The 19,872-nt window shown below is 44.0% G+C and overlaps 8 protein-coding genes and 1 long non-coding RNA gene across 14 annotated transcripts; 4 read left to right on the top strand and 5 right to left on the bottom strand.

Moving 5' to 3' along the window:
- Nucleotides 1-2,938: 2,938 nt before the first annotated feature.
- LOC147070545 (histone H4) lies at nt 2,939-3,250 on the bottom strand. Its single transcript, XM_085949283.1, has one exon. The coding sequence runs from the start codon at nt 3,248-3,250 to the stop codon at nt 2,939-2,941; it is 312 nt and encodes a 103-aa protein (XP_085805409.1).
- Nucleotides 3,251-3,746: 496 nt separating this feature from the next.
- LOC147070544 (histone H3) lies at nt 3,747-4,157 on the top strand. Its single transcript, XM_085949282.1, has one exon. The coding sequence runs from the start codon at nt 3,747-3,749 to the stop codon at nt 4,155-4,157; it is 411 nt and encodes a 136-aa protein (XP_085805408.1).
- An 818-nt stretch (nt 4,158-4,975) lies between these two features.
- Nucleotides 4,976-5,350, bottom strand: LOC147070543 (histone H2A). The gene has a single exon (XM_085949281.1). The coding sequence runs from the start codon at nt 5,348-5,350 to the stop codon at nt 4,976-4,978; it is 375 nt and encodes a 124-aa protein (XP_085805407.1).
- A 2,659-nt stretch (nt 5,351-8,009) lies between these two features.
- Nucleotides 8,010-8,384, top strand: LOC147070542 (histone H2B-like). The gene has a single exon (XM_085949280.1). It carries the CDS (start codon nt 8,010-8,012, stop codon nt 8,382-8,384), a length of 375 nt encoding a protein of 124 aa, XP_085805406.1.
- Nucleotides 8,385-13,209: 4,825 nt separating this feature from the next.
- LOC147070541 (histone H4) lies at nt 13,210-13,521 on the bottom strand. The gene has a single exon (XM_085949279.1). It carries the CDS (start codon nt 13,519-13,521, stop codon nt 13,210-13,212), a length of 312 nt encoding a protein of 103 aa, XP_085805405.1.
- A 496-nt stretch (nt 13,522-14,017) lies between these two features.
- LOC147070540 (histone H3) lies at nt 14,018-14,428 on the top strand. The gene has a single exon (XM_085949278.1). The coding sequence runs from the start codon at nt 14,018-14,020 to the stop codon at nt 14,426-14,428; it is 411 nt and encodes a 136-aa protein (XP_085805404.1).
- Nucleotides 14,429-15,246: 818 nt separating this feature from the next.
- Nucleotides 15,247-15,621, bottom strand: LOC147070539 (histone H2A). The gene has a single exon (XM_085949277.1). The coding sequence runs from the start codon at nt 15,619-15,621 to the stop codon at nt 15,247-15,249; it is 375 nt and encodes a 124-aa protein (XP_085805403.1).
- A 244-nt stretch (nt 15,622-15,865) lies between these two features.
- LOC147070538 (histone H2B-like) lies at nt 15,866-16,331 on the top strand. Its single transcript, XM_085949311.1, has one exon. The coding sequence runs from the start codon at nt 15,934-15,936 to the stop codon at nt 16,306-16,308; it is 375 nt and encodes a 124-aa protein (XP_085805437.1). The 5' UTR covers nt 15,866-15,933; the 3' UTR covers nt 16,309-16,331.
- A 278-nt stretch (nt 16,332-16,609) lies between these two features.
- On the bottom strand, nt 16,610-19,254 carry LOC147070537 (uncharacterized). 6 transcript variants are annotated; one of them, XR_015070930.1, is made up of 4 exons: nt 19,137-19,254; nt 18,405-18,606; nt 18,113-18,212; nt 16,610-17,592 (listed from the first exon to the last, which is right to left on the bottom strand). It is a non-coding gene; the product is annotated as an uncharacterized LOC147070537 (long non-coding RNA). The 6 variants fall into 6 exon arrangements; XR_015070931.1 differs by having other exon boundaries at nt 19,008-19,147; XR_015070932.1 differs by having other exon boundaries at nt 16,611-17,592; nt 18,101-18,212.
- Between the last annotated feature and the right edge of the window lie 618 nt (nt 19,255-19,872).

Genomic DNA, 19,872 nt, shown 5'->3' with positions numbered 1-19,872 from the left:
AAGCCGACGCATCCCAAGACCTCTGAGATGGTCAACAGCGCCATCAAAGAGCTGAAAGAGCGCGCCGGATCCTCCCTGCAGGCGATCAAAAAATACATCTCGGCCAACTACAAGGTGGACGCCGACAAGCTGGCGCCATTCATCAAGAAATACCTGAAGGGTGCCGTCGAATCCGGCGCCCTAGTGCAGACCAAAGGCAAGGGGGCCTCCGGTTCGTTCAAACTGGAAGCCGGCAAGGCCAAATCTGCGGGCGGCTCCGCCTCTGGCAAGAAGCCCGCCGCGAAGAAATCGCGCCCTGCCTCATCCAAGGAGAAGAAGGGCGCCGCGGCCGGCGGAGGCAAGTCTTCGGCCGCAGCCGCAAAGAAGAAGCCCGCGACCGCCATGAGAAAGTCGTCGGCTCCTCTCGAAACCGCGGCCAGATCGGCCGCAGCCGCCAAGAAAGCCGCCTCCCCCAAGAAGGCCGCCCCCGCCGCCAAGAAGGCCGCCAAGCCCAAGACCCCCACCAAGGCGAAGAAGTCAGCCAAGCCGCCCACCAAGAAGCCGAAGGCGCCTAAGCCCAAGAAGGCCGCTGCGAAGAAGCCCGCCGCGAAGAAAGCCGCTGCGAAGAAGTAAGAAGCCGCGATCGAATCTAATCTAATCATCACGATGACGATGATGCGACGACGGCAGCCCGGGAAGGGGGGTATCTCGGGTGGATGACGACGACGACAGTAGACGAGATGAATGAGGATAGAGATGGAGATGAATAATACGCGCTCGCTCGCATTTTATTGAAACAAAAGCCCTTTTCAGGGCTACCAACACAATTCAGGTGTCGACTGATATCGAACACGTAGATACGTCGTTATTTCTTTATTCAATTCGTATAGGTACTCCATACGTAAATTGCATAATATTATTACACTGTCTTATGTCAAGACGAATACTCACTCACCTAGCTAAAATTTAAAATTAACACTAAATTCATTTTTTTTTTTTTTTGTTGATTTGGTTAGGTTTGATTTGACTGAGTTAGGTTTGATTTGATTAAGTTAGGTTTGATGTGATCAGGTTAGGTTTGATTTGATCAGGTTAGGTTAGGTTTGATTTGATTTGATTAGGTTAGGTTTAATTTGATTAAGTTAGGTTTGATTTGATTAGGTTAGGTTTGATTTGACTGAGTTAGGTTTGATTTGATTAAGTTAGGTTTGATGTGATCAGGTTAGGTTTGATTTGATCAGGTTAGGTTTGATTTGATTAGGTTAGGTTTGATTTGATTGAGTTAGGTTTGATTTGGTTAGGTTAGGTTAGGTTTGATTTCATTAGGTTAGGTTTGATTTGATTAGGTTAAGTTTGATTTGCTTAGGTTAGATTTGATATCATTAGGTTAGGTTTGATTTGGTTAGGTTAGGTTTGATTTGATTAGGTTAGGTTTGATTTGGTTAGGTTAGGTTTGATTAGATTAGGTTAGGTTTGATTTGGTTAGGTTAGGTTTGATTTGGTTAGGTTAGGTTAGGTTTACCTAACCTAACCAAATCAAACCTAACCTAATAACCTAACCTAACCAAATCGAACCTAACCTAATCAAATCAAACCTAACCTAACCTAACCTAACCAAATCAAACCTAACTTAATCAAATCAAACCTAACCCAATCAAATCAAACCTAACCTGATCAAATCAAACCTAACCTAATCAAATCAAACCTAACTTAATCAAATCAAACCTAACCTAACCTAATCAAATCAAATCAAACCTAACCTAATCAAACCTAACCTAACCTAACCAAATCAAACCTAACTTAATCAAATCAAACCTAACCCAATCAAATCAAACCTAACCTGATCAAATCAAACCTAACATAATCAAATCAAACCAAACCCAATCAAACCTAACCAAATCAAACCTGACCTAATCAAATCAAACCTAACCTAACCAAATCAAACCTAACCTAATCAAATCAAACCTAACCTAACCAAATCAAACCTAACCTAATGATATCAAATCTAACCTAAGCAAATCAAACCTAACCTAATCAAATCAAACCAAACCTAACCTAATGATATCAAATCTAACCTAAGCAAATCAAACCTAACCTAATCAAATCAAATCAAACCTAACCTAATGATATCAAATCTAACCTAAGCAAATCAAACCTAACCTAATCAAATCAAACCTAACCTAATCAAATCAAACCTAACTTAATCAAATCAAACCTAACCTAAGCAAATCAAACCTAACCTAATCAAATCAAACCAAACCTAACCTAATGATATCAAATCTAACCTAAGCAAATCAAACCTAACCTAATGATATCAAATCTAACCTAAGCAAATCAAACCTAACCTAATCAAATCAAACCTAACCTAATCAAATCAAACCTAACTTAATCAAATCAAACCTAACCTAAGCAAATCAAACCTAACCTAAGCAAATCAAACCTAACCTAATCAAATCAAATCAAACCTAACCTAACCAAATCAAACCTAACCTAATGATATCAAATCTAACCTAACCTAAGCAAATCAAACCTAACCTAAGCAAATCAAACCTAACCTAATCAAATCAAACCTAACCTAATGAAATCAAACCTAACCTAACCAAATCTAACCTAACTTAATCAAATCAAATCTAACCTGTCAAAATCAAACCTAACCTAAGCAAATCAAACATATTTTCAGTTCAGAAACGTATAAAATAAATTGTATTTCACCTCCACCCTTCTATGCACACACCACTGCATGCATTATTACTGCGATACTATACGAATGCAAACGGATCGAACGAAATAGACATGGTGGCCCTGAAAAGGGCCGTTTGTATGCGAGTAGATAGATATATTCACATAATAATAGTTAAGCGGGCATAGCATTAAAACCAACCCACTCATCCATCATTATATTGTAGTAGTCAGTCTGTATTGTATCAAGACGAGATGGTATCGTATCGTATTGGCCAGCTTAGCCGCCGAAACCGTACAGGGTGCGACCCTGTCTCTTCAGGGCGTACACGACGTCCATGGCGGTGACGGTCTTCCTCTTCGCGTGCTCCGTGTAGGTGACGGCGTCCCTGATGACGTTCTCGAGGAACACCTTCAGGACTCCTCGGGTCTCTTCGTAAATCAAGCCAGATATGCGCTTGACTCCGCCGCGACGTGCCAGACGACGGATCGCAGGCTTCGTGATGCCCTGGATGTTATCGCGAAGAACCTTCCTGTGACGCTTGGCGCCACCTTTTCCCAATCCCTTTCCTCCTTTACCGCGACCGGTCATCTTGTATGCGTGTCAAAAAGTGGATGATGTCAAAAATCGAAACGATGCGATGCGCTCACTGCGGCCGCCAGACGAATTATGAATCTTTTAATTTTCTGACGTCTCTTTTTATAGACGCGCGTATGCGACGTCTCGCTCCCTTCCTTGCGAATTCAAGGCGCGGGCGAGTGCGTCTCGCTCTGGCGCGCCGCGGCGCAACCACGCCCAGTGCTGCGCATTTCGCGCAAAGCGAGTGCGCAATAAAGATAACGGCTATTAATAATAATTGCGGAATAGAATAAAAAAGGATATTTTAAAAAAAAATGAACTTTCAGGCAATATTTCGACCTCAAAACGATACGCCGACGAAAGTGATCACCCCCCACTGTTCCGCCGAAGGCGACCGCGTCGACCAATCGCAGCGAGCGGATCTCTCTATATAAGTCACCGAGTAGGGTCGCGCGCGCACTCCTCGTTGAACGCTCGTTTCAGAACCTACTACTTTGAAGAAGAAGACATGGCTCGTACCAAGCAGACTGCCCGAAAATCCACCGGCGGAAAAGCTCCCCGCAAACAGCTCGCCACGAAGGCCGCGAGGAAAAGCGCGCCGGCCACAGGAGGCGTGAAGAAGCCCCATCGTTACAGGCCCGGTACGGTCGCTCTCCGTGAGATCCGTCGCTATCAGAAGAGCACTGAGCTCCTCATCCGCAAGCTGCCCTTCCAGCGACTGGTGCGCGAGATCGCTCAAGATTTCAAGACCGATCTGCGCTTCCAGAGCTCCGCCGTCATGGCGCTGCAGGAGGCCAGCGAGGCGTACCTCGTCGGTCTATTCGAGGACACGAACCTTTGCGCCATCCACGCCAAACGCGTCACCATCATGCCCAAGGATATCCAGCTGGCGAGACGAATCCGCGGCGAACGCGCTTAAAAATTAAAAAAAATAATAATATTGTTATCATACCCATCTATCTATCTATCACAAAAGGCCCTTTTCAGGGCCGCAAATTTTTTGACATTCGAATGTTTACGCATCCGTGAGCGATCGATCGGTCGTTATGTGCCTGTAATAATAGTAGTATATTATTATACTACCTACTTGGCTATCTATTTTCCAAGTAAGTATAATATAATATCATTCTGCGTGTTCCACTATTTTTGGATAAATAGTTTTGTAAGTAATTTTGCGTCTGTTGTAATTGATCAATTGAACAGTCGATTAAATAAAATATACTTACCACCTAATAATATAATATAATAACGCAACGCGTGTGAGGTGAGATTCATCAAATAATATCTACCCTCATAATATTAATTAAACAGCCTCTTATCATATCTTACATAGATGCTCCTCACCTATATAAATAGGTACATATATCACAATCATTATCCTACAAAACTATTTAAACTACTGAAACCGCCACTCTTAACAAACAAGAGATCGACGCATCTCTATCTCCTCATGAATTACTACGAAATTATATACCTACTTTTTATTTTAGATGTATTTTCAAATATTGAATTTGCAGAACATTTATTGTAACATGGACAGTACTCTCTGTATTGCGCTAATACCTATAATAATAACAATTTCAATAATGTCCTACTGTCGATGAATAATGAGACACAATAACGAGCTCGACACGGATACGCTACCACTCGAATTTGAATAAAAATGGCGGCCCTGAAAAGGGCCTTTTGTACGACGATAGATGGATTAATATGCATGTAATCTTTATATTTTTTTTTTTACGCCTTCTTCTCAGTCTTCTTGGGCAAGAGCACCGCCTGGATGTTGGGCAGCACTCCTCCCTGGGCGATGGTGACGCCGGAGAGCAGCTTGTTCAGCTCCTCGTCGTTGCGGATGGCGAGCTGCAAATGACGAGGGATAATCCTGGTCTTCTTGTTGTCGCGGGCCGCGTTTCCCGCCAACTCGAGTACTTCGGCGGCGAGGTATTCCATGACGGCGGCCAGGTACACCGGCGCACCGGCACCCACCCTCTCGGCGTAGTTTCCCTTGCGCAGGAGCCTGTGTATGCGACCGACGGGGAACTGGAGTCCAGCGCGATTCGAACGAGACTTTGCCTTTCCCTTGACTTTACCGCCTTTTCCGCGACCAGACATGGCGAGACGGGGTAGTGTTGAAAATTAACTGTGCGAAAGAAGCGTCGACCTGAATCGACGGACGGTCCTTTGTCAAGTTTGCTTGAAAACTTTTTTTTGCGTTATTTTAGAATCGCGCGCGGTGCGGCCGCAGCGGGAGACGTGCGGCTCATAACGCGACTTGCAAAGCCGCGCGCCGATCGCTCTACACAGTGACCTGAAAGAGCGAGTCTAAGTTTGCGCGGGCACACTTGCGGTCTAGCACCCGTCGCGAGCAGACGTCCCGTCCTGAGCTCCGACTCCAGCCTAGAAATTCAACAGAGACCAATTCAGCAATCTACCGACCAAAGAAGTTACCTACTTCTACCGCCGCAAGTGACCAATCAATCGACCTACAAGTAAACTTCACCCGCAGACCAAGCAAGAAATTTACCACTTGCTACCAATAGCGAAAAGCAGCCAAACATCAAGAAAAACATACCTACCAGCTACCTATAGCTGTAGGAGCGAGACATCCGACTTCAGAGCAAGGCAACCGACCTCAGAGCGAGACAACCGACCTCAGAGCGAGACAACAACCTCAGAGCGAGACAACCGACTCTAAAGCGAGACAACCGACTCCTGAGCGAGACAACCAACCTCAGAGCGAGTCAACCTACTGCAGAGCGAGACAACCGACCTCACGATGGAAAAAATCAACATTGAGATCAACAAACTACACTCGCGCAAACCAACCAGACTGCGTGAACTGTTGACACTCCATCTCCTTCTCTTGAATGCCTATCAAGAAGAGGCAGAGGCTATTAACTACACCGACACACCCGCCCGAACTCACTCCTGGAGGACCAGCCGTGACACCATCAAATCTTACACCTGGACCAACAGGAGCCGATACCTACAACACAGATCTCCAACACGCACCAACAGACGTCCATCTCAATCGCCGATCAAGAAAGCAGACCCTGTTACCTTTACTACACAGGAAAAAGACCGGATATCCGTAGTCATCAGGGGCTTTCCGATCGGCGTGCCTACCGAGGATATCACCAACGATCTCCTCCGCAGAGGTTACCCGATAGTCAGCGTCACGAGGATGACCCGGGGCAGGAGCCAGCATCCAATGCCTCTTGTCCTGGTCAAACTTTTCGACAATGACCGAGGGCAACTGATACACACCCTGCAGTTTGCACTAAGACGCAGGGTCACTGTAGAATCTCCGAGGAGTAGCAGCCCCCGACAATACAGCCCGCACCGAAGCACACACTTGACAGCTTCTCAATCGCAAACAGACGCATACGAGACTCAGGAAGAGGACTTTCACTTCAACATCACTAACAGCATGACGACAACTCACAGCCGAGTGTTATCCACCACACAAACCCAGACAGACTATGACGTAGTCCCGCCCACTCACTACAAGGAGGCTTCCACGGAAATGGACATCACCATTCCACACGATGCCATCTCACAAACACCGACATTACCGACATACGAAGAAGACCCCGAGACCCCGGAAACCGATAATACAGTCATCCCGGAAGCCGCAACAACGGAACTACCGGAAGCAAAAATAGAGACACTGGAAATCACAACCGAAACACCGGAAACCAGAACGACCCCGGACATCCCAGATGCCGAACTCAGCAGCGACGGCGACGAGAGCCTGTTCACTCCTACGGGCTCTCCCTACGTATCGCCTACAAGAAACACACAAACACCACCGGATGCAACCGACAGCCCGGTTCCGGCTCCTGACGACAACTCGACTACCGTATCTGACACTCTAAGCTCAGACACAGTGAGTTTGATCATGACACAACTTAACATCCCAGAGACCAACGCCACCGCCACGAAATACCTCAAAGGCGTCATCAAAGCATTTTTCAACAGAGACGAAACCAACATGTTCGACCCGCCAGCATCAGCCTCAGGATTTAATGAAGAAATGGGCCTTGATGAAAAATTCTTTGGCACTCCAAAGACCAAAAGAATCATAGCGGACATACAAAGACGAGTTATTAAATACCAAACCGACCAAACAACTACCGACCTTGACAACCCCTCAGTACCTGAACAAACCCCGGAATCAGTACCTGAGCAAACCCCGGAATCAAATCAAGAGGACACACCGCAACAGGGCTGGAAGAAGAGGAAGCCGCGAAGGAAGACCCACCACCGCCGGCGATAAGAAGATAAGAAGATAGAAGATGCGATGTCAATCGGCGGACGCTGCCGAATGAAGAGTGCTCCAAGCTCAAAATTATTATAAATTAACTTTGAAATTGGAAAATTTTTTCAAAATTAAATATTTCTATACAACACTTGGACTTGAAGACAGCAGCCTCGCCCGGTCCTCATCAAGAACCGGGAAACTCACATCACCACCCGAATGGATTGTAAGATGGAACAACACTTGACCTTGGAGGCTGCTGCCTATCCCGGCCCCCATCAAGGACCGGAGATTAACATCACCACGTCGAATCATGCGAATCCTTGTTAGCGACCTAATAATTGAGACGAAGGGGATGAGGCTAACGCCGGCGTGCCCCAAAACACCAAAGGATGATCCTAAGTCAAGTCAAAGTTGCGCGGGCATTCTCATTCGAGCCACCGCCGCCGATTGACACCGCGCACCTACCTAATCTATCTATCGTTATCGTAATACCCGTCGCCGATCATCATGCCGCCCAAGACTAGCGGAAAGGCCGCCAAGAAATCCGGCAAAGCCCAGAAGAACATCTCCAAGGGAGACAAGAAGAAGACAAAGAGGAGGAGGAAGGAGAGTTACGCAATCTACATCTACAAGGTGCTCAAGCAGGTGCACCCCGACACCGGAATCTCCAGTAAGGCGATGAGCATCATGAACAGCTTCGTCAACGACATCTTCGAGAGGATCGCCGCCGAAGCGTCGCGCCTCGCCCACTACAACAAGCGCTCCACCATCACCAGCAGGGAGATCCAGACCGCCGTCAGGCTCCTTCTGCCCGGAGAGCTCGCCAAGCACGCCGTCAGCGAAGGAACAAAGGCAGTCACCAAATACACCAGCTCCAAGTGAAGTCCATGAAGAAAGAATTATAAGCAAAGGCCCTTTTAAGGGCCGCCAATATTTTCAAATCGAATTGATCGAATCGCATGTTTCGCTATCAATATTTATGCCAGGCAGGAAAAATAAATCGACTGACCGCCCACCTATTGTAATAATAATACGAATATTTGTTACAATAATTATCTTGCATCTACGCTTATAATTATTATATCACTATCCAACACACCGTATTATTATAAACTAGACTAGATAACTAACTGAGCCCGCCACGAAGGATGATATGATATGATAGGAAAATAATAAGAATCGATGTATCTGTGAATAATTTTATTATTATTCAGTAATATACAACAATAAGTCATCATTATACTATTAATAATATTATCCATACATCTTAGGTGCATGGAATGCATGCGTGCGTGCGTGCATCTGAAAAAGAAAACATCACATTAGATTTAGGTACCTACATAACATGATATTACACATCTGTTTGTTATTTCATCGATCCTTCGATATGCGATACATAAATAATGCGAATCGGATAATTTTGCATCGTACGATAGATTTTATGTTACATACGTACATGACACACGGATTCGGGAATAGGGAATAGGGAATAGTTTATTCCGAATCCCCGATCGATATCTTAGAGTGATCTTCCTTCCAATGTCTTTATATTTGATTTCATATAGGTAGGTACTTGATAGTAACAAATAATGACATTTTTGTTGTCGGTTGTTATTGATGATTTCGGTTGCTATGGTTTTCTACTCTCATATTTCTGTCGTATGTATGCTTCGCATCGGTCATATTAAACGCACCCATAATATTATATCATATTATCATATTTAATTAATTAACTAACTATTTATTTACGATATTTCGCTTCACACTATCCATCCATCCATCCATCCATCTATCTATCTATCTATCGCGGGAGGGAGGGAGGCGCAGTGAGCGAGCGAGCGACCGATCGCGCCGTACCTATCGCAATCTATCGTTAGGTAACTAATTATTCGAATTGAACATTCTATTCTCGTGTCGTGCTTCCTTCTTCACCGTCGTGCACCGTGATACCGTGCACCATCGTCCGTCTGCTCGCCTGCTGCAGAACTTCGTGAACACCGCCGACTGCATCGAGCACCGCGGGGCCGCCGCCGTCGTCTTCGCCCGATACAGTAATGTTTGTATGCCGCGATCGTCTTGTGCTAACTCCGGCCGACTCGGGGGCGGATCGCGACGCCCGCGGGGGCGCCAGGGGCCCGCGGCCGATTGCAAACGCGAGAAGGTATATCGACGCGCCGGACGAAGGCTCGATCGTCGGAATCTGATAATTTTTAACGAATCTACGGCCATTTTCCCGACACGTTATGTGCGCGCGCGGACACAATTCCAATTTGAAACGCATCCCGCGAGCCCGAGGACAGACTCGCGACCATTCGCCCGCTTTGAAACGACAGACAGATCGGTGGGCGGCGCAACCGCCCACCCCTGAACCCCCTCGCTAGGGCGGCGGCTGCGAAAAATTGAAAAATATCGAGAGATCGAAGCAAAAATGCCGGTGCAATTCGTGACTAAAATCGCCGATCTAGACGAACGTCATCTCTGAGAGCGGCGTTCGCACATCGGTACTGCGGCACCCGTCTCGCTCTCGCCGTATACAATCCGCGAGCCGTTCGAGTCGTTTCACTCTAGCGCATCGTACAGATAGATAGCAAGCAGAATATACGCCGCGATATAATATAATATAATTTAATATTATATTTCATTCTATTATTCAATCAATCGAATAACGCAAAGATGGCAGATACAGCAGCACCCGTCACCGCTTCGCCGGTGCCCTCTACCCCCGCGAAGAAATCGGCAGCAGGCAAAGCCGCGAAGAAGCCCAAGGTCAAGCCGACGCATCCCAAGACCTCTGAGATGGTCAACAGCGCCATCAAAGAGCTGAAAGAGCGCGCCGGATCCTCCCTGCAGGCGATCAAAAAATACATCTCGGCCAACTACAAGGTGGACGCCGACAAGCTGGCGCCATTCATCAAGAAATACCTGAAGGGTGCCGTCGAATCCGGCGCCCTAGTGCAGACCAAAGGCAAGGGGGCCTCCGGTTCGTTCAAACTGGAAGCCGGCAAGGCCAAATCTGCGGGCGGCTCCGCCTCTGGCAAGAAGCCCGCCGCGAAGAAATCGCGCCCTGCCTCATCCAAGGAGAAGAAGGGCGCCGCGGCCGGCGGAGGCAAGTCTTCGGCCGCAGCCGCAAAGAAGAAGCCCGCGACCGCCATGAGAAAGTCGTCGGCTCCTCTCGAAACCGCGGCCAGATCGGCCGCAGCCGCCAAGAAAGCCGCCTCCCCCAAGAAGGCCGCCCCCGCCGCCAAGAAGGCCGCCAAGCCCAAGACCCCCACCAAGGCGAAGAAGTCAGCCAAGCCGCCCACCAAGAAGCCGAAGGCGCCTAAGCCCAAGAAGGCCGCTGCGAAGAAGCCCGCCGCGAAGAAAGCCGCTGCGAAGAAGTAAGAAGCCGCGATCGAATCTAATCTAATCATCACGATGACGATGATGCGACGACGGCAGCCCGGGAAGGGGGGTATCTCGGGTGGATGACGACGACGACAGTAGACGAGATGAATGAGGATAGAGATGGAGATGAATAATACGCGCTCGCTCGCATTTTATTGAAACAAAAGCCCTTTTCAGGGCTACCAACACAATTCAGGTGTCGACTGATATCGAACACGTAGATACGTCGTTATTTCTTTATTCAATTCGTATAGGTACTCCATACGTAAATTGCATAATATTATTACACTGTCTTATGTCAAGACGAATACTCACTCACCTAGCTAAAATTTAAAATTAACACTAAATTCATTTTTTTTTTTTTTTGTTGATTTGGTTAGGTTTGATTTGACTGAGTTAGGTTTGATTTGATTAAGTTAGGTTTGATGTGATCAGGTTAGGTTTGATTTGATCAGGTTAGGTTAGGTTTGATTTGATTTGATTAGGTTAGGTTTAATTTGATTAAGTTAGGTTTGATTTGATTAGGTTAGGTTTGATTTGACTGAGTTAGGTTTGATTTGATTAAGTTAGGTTTGATGTGATCAGGTTAGGTTTGATTTGATCAGGTTAGGTTTGATTTGATTAGGTTAGGTTTGATTTGATTGAGTTAGGTTTGATTTGGTTAGGTTAGGTTAGGTTTGATTTCATTAGGTTAGGTTTGATTTGATTAGGTTAAGTTTGATTTGCTTAGGTTAGATTTGATATCATTAGGTTAGGTTTGATTTGGTTAGGTTAGGTTTGATTTGATTAGGTTAGGTTTGATTTGGTTAGGTTAGGTTTGATTAGATTAGGTTAGGTTTGATTTGGTTAGGTTAGGTTTGATTTGGTTAGGTTAGGTTAGGTTTACCTAACCTAACCAAATCAAACCTAACCTAATAACCTAACCTAACCAAATCGAACCTAACCTAATCAAATCAAACCTAACCTAACCTAACCTAACCAAATCAAACCTAACTTAATCAAATCAAACCTAACCCAATCAAATCAAACCTAACCTGATCAAATCAAACCTAACCTAATCAAATCAAACCTAACTTAATCAAATCAAACCTAACCTAACCTAATCAAATCAAATCAAACCTAACCTAATCAAACCTAACCTAACCTAACCAAATCAAACCTAACTTAATCAAATCAAACCTAACCCAATCAAATCAAACCTAACCTGATCAAATCAAACCTAACATAATCAAATCAAACCAAACCCAATCAAACCTAACCAAATCAAACCTGACCTAATCAAATCAAACCTAACCTAACCAAATCAAACCTAACCTAATCAAATCAAACCTAACCTAACCAAATCAAACCTAACCTAATGATATCAAATCTAACCTAAGCAAATCAAACCTAACCTAATCAAATCAAACCAAACCTAACCTAATGATATCAAATCTAACCTAAGCAAATCAAACCTAACCTAATCAAATCAAATCAAACCTAACCTAATGATATCAAATCTAACCTAAGCAAATCAAACCTAACCTAATCAAATCAAACCTAACCTAATCAAATCAAACCTAACTTAATCAAATCAAACCTAACCTAAGCAAATCAAACCTAACCTAATCAAATCAAACCAAACCTAACCTAATGATATCAAATCTAACCTAAGCAAATCAAACCTAACCTAATGATATCAAATCTAACCTAAGCAAATCAAACCTAACCTAATCAAATCAAACCTAACCTAATCAAATCAAACCTAACTTAATCAAATCAAACCTAACCTAAGCAAATCAAACCTAACCTAAGCAAATCAAACCTAACCTAATCAAATCAAATCAAACCTAACCTAACCAAATCAAACCTAACCTAATGATATCAAATCTAACCTAACCTAAGCAAATCAAACCTAACCTAAGCAAATCAAACCTAACCTAATCAAATCAAACCTAACCTAATGAAATCAAACCTAACCTAACCAAATCTAACCTAACTTAATCAAATCAAATCTAACCTGTCAAAATCAAACCTAACCTAAGCAAATCAAACATATTTTCAGTTCAGAAACGTATAAAATAAATTGTATTTCACCTCCACCCTTCTATGCACACACCACTGCATGCATTATTACTGCGATACTATACGAATGCAAACGGATCGAACGAAATAGACATGGTGGCCCTGAAAAGGGCCGTTTGTATGCGAGTAGATAGATATATTCACATAATAATAGTTAAGCGGGCATAGCATTAAAACCAACCCACTCATCCATCATTATATTGTAGTAGTCAGTCTGTATTGTATCAAGACGAGATGGTATCGTATCGTATTGGCCAGCTTAGCCGCCGAAACCGTACAGGGTGCGACCCTGTCTCTTCAGGGCGTACACGACGTCCATGGCGGTGACGGTCTTCCTCTTCGCGTGCTCCGTGTAGGTGACGGCGTCCCTGATGACGTTCTCGAGGAACACCTTCAGGACTCCTCGGGTCTCTTCGTAAATCAAGCCAGATATGCGCTTGACTCCGCCGCGACGTGCCAGACGACGGATCGCAGGCTTCGTGATGCCCTGGATGTTATCGCGAAGAACCTTCCTGTGACGCTTGGCGCCACCTTTTCCCAATCCCTTTCCTCCTTTACCGCGACCGGTCATCTTGTATGCGTGTCAAAAAGTGGATGATGTCAAAAATCGAAACGATGCGATGCGCTCACTGCGGCCGCCAGACGAATTATGAATCTTTTAATTTTCTGACGTCTCTTTTTATAGACGCGCGTATGCGACGTCTCGCTCCCTTCCTTGCGAATTCAAGGCGCGGGCGAGTGCGTCTCGCTCTGGCGCGCCGCGGCGCAACCACGCCCAGTGCTGCGCATTTCGCGCAAAGCGAGTGCGCAATAAAGATAACGGCTATTAATAATAATTGCGGAATAGAATAAAAAAGGATATTTTAAAAAAAAATGAACTTTCAGGCAATATTTCGACCTCAAAACGATACGCCGACGAAAGTGATCACCCCCCACTGTTCCGCCGAAGGCGACCGCGTCGACCAATCGCAGCGAGCGGATCTCTCTATATAAGTCACCGAGTAGGGTCGCGCGCGCACTCCTCGTTGAACGCTCGTTTCAGAACCTACTACTTTGAAGAAGAAGACATGGCTCGTACCAAGCAGACTGCCCGAAAATCCACCGGCGGAAAAGCTCCCCGCAAACAGCTCGCCACGAAGGCCGCGAGGAAAAGCGCGCCGGCCACAGGAGGCGTGAAGAAGCCCCATCGTTACAGGCCCGGTACGGTCGCTCTCCGTGAGATCCGTCGCTATCAGAAGAGCACTGAGCTCCTCATCCGCAAGCTGCCCTTCCAGCGACTGGTGCGCGAGATCGCTCAAGATTTCAAGACCGATCTGCGCTTCCAGAGCTCCGCCGTCATGGCGCTGCAGGAGGCCAGCGAGGCGTACCTCGTCGGTCTATTCGAGGACACGAACCTTTGCGCCATCCACGCCAAACGCGTCACCATCATGCCCAAGGATATCCAGCTGGCGAGACGAATCCGCGGCGAACGCGCTTAAAAATTAAAAAAAATAATAATATTGTTATCATACCCATCTATCTATCTATCACAAAAGGCCCTTTTCAGGGCCGCAAATTTTTTGACATTCGAATGTTTACGCATCCGTGAGCGATCGATCGGTCGTTATGTGCCTGTAATAATAGTAGTATATTATTATACTACCTACTTGGCTATCTATTTTCCAAGTAAGTATAATATAATATCATTCTGCGTGTTCCACTATTTTTGGATAAATAGTTTTGTAAGTAATTTTGCGTCTGTTGTAATTGATCAATTGAACAGTCGATTAAATAAAATATACTTACCACCTAATAATATAATATAATAACGCAACGCGTGTGAGGTGAGATTCATCAAATAATATCTACCCTCATAATATTAATTAAACAGCCTCTTATCATATCTTACATAGATGCTCCTCACCTATATAAATAGGTACATATATCACAATCATTATCCTACAAAACTATTTAAACTACTGAAACCGCCACTCTTAACAAACAAGAGATCGACGCATCTCTATCTCCTCATGAATTACTACGAAATTATATACCTACTTTTTATTTTAGATGTATTTTCAAATATTGAATTTGCAGAACATTTATTGTAACATGGACAGTACTCTCTGTATTGCGCTAATACCTATAATAATAACAATTTCAATAATGTCCTACTGTCGATGAATAATGAGACACAATAACGAGCTCGACACGGATACGCTACCACTCGAATTTGAATAAAAATGGCGGCCCTGAAAAGGGCCTTTTGTACGACGATAGATGGATTAATATGCATGTAATCTTTATATTTTTTTTTTTACGCCTTCTTCTCAGTCTTCTTGGGCAAGAGCACCGCCTGGATGTTGGGCAGCACTCCTCCCTGGGCGATGGTGACGCCGGAGAGCAGCTTGTTCAGCTCCTCGTCGTTGCGGATGGCGAGCTGCAAATGACGAGGGATAATCCTGGTCTTCTTGTTGTCGCGGGCCGCGTTTCCCGCCAACTCGAGTACTTCGGCGGCGAGGTATTCCATGACGGCGGCCAGGTACACCGGCGCACCGGCACCCACCCTCTCGGCGTAGTTTCCCTTGCGCAGGAGCCTGTGTATGCGACCGACGGGGAACTGGAGTCCAGCGCGATTCGAACGAGACTTTGCCTTTCCCTTGACTTTACCGCCTTTTCCGCGACCAGACATGGCGAGACGGGGTAGTGTTGAAAATTAACTGTGCGAAAGAAGCGTCGACCTGAATCGACGGACGGTCCTTTGTCAAGTTTGCTTGAAAACTTTTTTTTGCGTTATTTTAGAATCGCGCGCGGTGCGGCCGCAGCGGGAGACGTGCGGCTCATAACGCGACTTGCAAAGCCGCGCGCCGATCGCTCTACACAGTGACCTGAAAGAGCGAGTCTAAGTTTGCGCGGGCATTCTCATTCGAGCCACCGCCGCCGATTGACACCGCGCACCTACCTAATCTATCTATCGTTATCGTAATACCCGTCGCCGATCATCATGCCGCCCAAGACTAGCGGAAAGGCCGCCAAGAAATCCGGCAAAGCCCAGAAGAACATCTCCAAGGGAGACAAGAAGAAGACAAAGAGGAGGAGGAAGGAGAGTTACGCAATCTACATCTACAAGGTGCTCAAGCAGGTGCACCCCGACACCGGAATCTCCAGTAAGGCGATGAGCATCATGAACAGCTTCGTCAACGACATCTTCGAGAGGATCGCCGCCGAAGCGTCGCGCCTCGCCCACTACAACAAGCGCTCCACCATCACCAGCAGGGAGATCCAGACCGCCGTCAGGCTCCTTCTGCCCGGAGAGCTCGCCAAGCACGCCGTCAGCGAAGGAACAAAGGCAGTCACCAAATACACCAGCTCCAAGTGAAGTCCATGAAGAAAGAATTATAAGCAAAGGCCCTTTTAAGGGCCGCCAATATTTTCAAATCGAATTGATCGAATCGCATGTTTCGCTATCAATATTTATGCCAGGCAGGAAAAATAAATCGACTGACCGCCCACCTATTGTAATAATAATACGAATATTTGTTACAATAATTATCTTGCATCTACGCTTATAATTATTATATCACTATCCAACACACCGTATTATTATAAACTAGACTAGATAACTAACTGAGCCCGCCACGAAGGATGATATGATATGATAGGAAAATAATAAGAATCGATGTATCTGTGAATAATTTTATTATTATTCAGTAATATACAACAATAAGTCATCATTATACTATTAATAATATTATCCATACATCTTAGGTGCATGGAATGCATGCGTGCGTGCGTGCATCTGAAAAAGAAAACATCACATTAGATTTAGGTACCTACATAACATGATATTACACATCTGTTTGTTATTTCATCGATCCTTCGATATGCGATACATAAATAATGCGAATCGGATAATTTTGCATCGTACGATAGATTTTATGTTACATACGTACATGACACACGGATTCGGGAATAGGGAATAGGGAATAGTTTATTCCGAATCCCCGATCGATATCTTAGAGTGATCTTCCTTCCAATGTCTTTATATTTGATTTCATATAGGTAGGTACTTGATAGTAACAAATAATGACATTTTTGTTGTCGGTTGTTATTGATGATTTCGGTTGCTATGGTTTTCTACTCTCATATTTCTGTCGTATGTATGCTTCGCATCGGTCATATTAAACGCACCCATAATATTATATCATATTATCATATTTAATTAATTAACTAACTATTTATTTACGATATTTCGCTTCACACTATCCATCCATCCATCCATCCATCTATCTATCTATCTATCGCGGGAGGGAGGGAGGCGCAGTGAGCGAGCGAGCGACCGATCGCGCCGTACCTATCGCAATCTATCGTTAGGTAACTAATTATTCGAATTGAACATTCTATTCTCGTGTCGTGCTTCCTTCTTCACCGTCGTGCACCGTGATACCGTGCACCATCGTCCGTCTGCTCGCCTGCTGCAGAACTTCGTGAACACCGCCGACTGCATCGAGCACCGCGGGGCCGCCGCCGTCGTCTTCGCCCGATACAGTAATGTTTGTATGCCGCGATCGTCTTGTGCTAACTCCGGCCGACTCACTGACGTTCTTCCGCATGCGGTTGAGCTTGATGGACGGAGTCGCTCGTGTTGTCAAGTAAAAATAATCTGTAAAAACAAAATAACAAATTGGTAAGAATGGGAATAAAAGCTAACACATAACATCATAATCGTCAACGATAAGCGGCCGATAAGACTACACTTCACAGTGAAGTAATCATAATGGACATAATAAATGACAGTCGTCAAATGAGTCAAGTGAGACAATCAGAATCGCAACTGAATGATGTTTGTTAATATTTGTGGAGTTCACTGACATAAGGCTCCTTCTGTTTCCAAAAAAATCTTCAGGATTGATACATCGTTACCCAAAAGTATGATGCTTATGCATAATTGGCAGTTTTATTTGATTTTAACATATTATTTTAATTGTTCTACTTTACCAAATTAAATGGTCTCAAAATTTATATGTATATATGTACATAGAAGTAGACGTTAAATTTCTTCATAGGCATACAGATTTGCATGCAATCGCAGCACAACACTAGACATCAGTTTTTAATTTTTATATAAAATTATCCCTGTACTTTTTAGCTTATAGTAATTTATACCTTACACTTTCTCTTACTTGTAGGTGTGTATTTGACCCGCGGAGTCTCTCACCCGGACCGTATTTGCAACGGAACACCACGGTCGTCGGCAGAGAGTACGTTCATCCACTGACATATCTGAAAATATAAATACATAAAATATAATACCTATCACCCGCAATAACCTTATAATATTATAATGTATTCAAATTAAAAAGTGTATACTAAGAATATACCCAGGATTATTATAAGCCGATAACTTAAAGCATATTGATATACGAAATGTCATATTGCAGAAATGCTAAATAAATAATATAATGATATAAGTACCTATATATTACAGGCTTCTTCACTAACCCATCTTTTTTTCAGCGTTCTGTGGCGCTTGGCTGCGCCTCGGGTGATTGATTATGTGAAACCAGTGTTGAGAATCCTTCGATGCATCCGTACCCAGTCCGTGCAGTTAGGTTAGGTCAGAGTGATGAGACACCGCACGCTGCATGACCACCGGCGGTGCTGTATTTTCTTGTTACTATAAAAATAAATAAACAAATAAGCGCAATGCAATAATAACTCACTCGATTCAATTAAATCATGGTCAATACCTATCCAGAGAAAATACCTAAAGACTATTAAGTAACTACATATATTTAGTGATATGATATCAACTAATTGTAGCTAAAATTATGCTATATGCTCAGTCATGTATCTTATTATAACTGTTAAATGAATAAAACGGTAGGTAGATCGGTAAGACGAAATGCTGCAATATGTCACTAATTAAACATGCAAGTAGATCATAAAAACCCTAGACAGCAATAAATTTAAGGAAACGGTCGTATGCATTGATCATCCCTTAATATTAAAATTCATTATTTCAAGTAGACATTGGCAAATAATAAGGTATTTTATAATTTATTATAAACATATTACCTGCATACATAATCGCAAATGACAGATGAGCGCGAGGTTTTGTCTAGTGAAATATGTTAGATAACACCAACCGACAACGTACAGTTGTCATATAATATAAAATAATAATGTAATAATAATACACGATACCTTCAAATATTACCTCCGGAACTCGCAAATACATAATTTAATATTATCATATTAATATGGCAAGAGGCTAGGTTAGGTATGTGTTGCCGTATGGAAATAATGCTTAGTAGGTTAAAATGCTAATAAATAAAAGAAATGTGATAAAATAACCGACGCGTAAATTATTTAAAGCTTATGTGAAAAGATAGCTGATAAATTGTCATAATTCGGTCGCATCAGTTACGGAGCTCCAACTGTGATGCCCGATTTTTAAAAATTCATTCACTAAAATCTAAAGTCAGATTTGCAGTAATATTATTAATTAACTAAATTTGAAATGATTATTCTCATCTACAGCGGCTGACGATGCATGCGGTCGCGGTGTAGATATGATTCAGACGATACTTATTTACATATTCGAAAGTTTTAACGTTGTCCATCGAGTAATAAGAAAGTTATATTAAGATTGCAAAATGAATCTAACAAATCGCTCCTCCGCGCATTGCCAATCTGCCCCTATATTGAACATCGAACTGCAAAAAACAAAATAAACTTTACAACGAAGGAATTTCGGCACAATTAACATGACGAGGGACACGCTTATTGAATATATTAAAACTGAAATGACGATTTTGAGTGGTAAAAATCAATATCTTCGGTATTTTCTGGAAAATCAGCCACTTCAGTTTCAAATTGCAGAATTTTCGCGCGACGCGAGGCGACACTGCTGCTGCCGCCACCTGTCATATTAAATCGC

This window comes from Rhyacophila brunnea, unplaced genomic scaffold (genome assembly GCF_057557595.1).
Source record: "Rhyacophila brunnea isolate RB1 unplaced genomic scaffold, BYU_Rbru_1.0 scaffold_213, whole genome shotgun sequence".
Lineage (NCBI taxonomy): Eukaryota > Metazoa > Arthropoda > Insecta > Trichoptera > Rhyacophilidae > Rhyacophila > Rhyacophila brunnea.
This window is presented reverse-complemented; position numbering and strand designations above follow the sequence as displayed.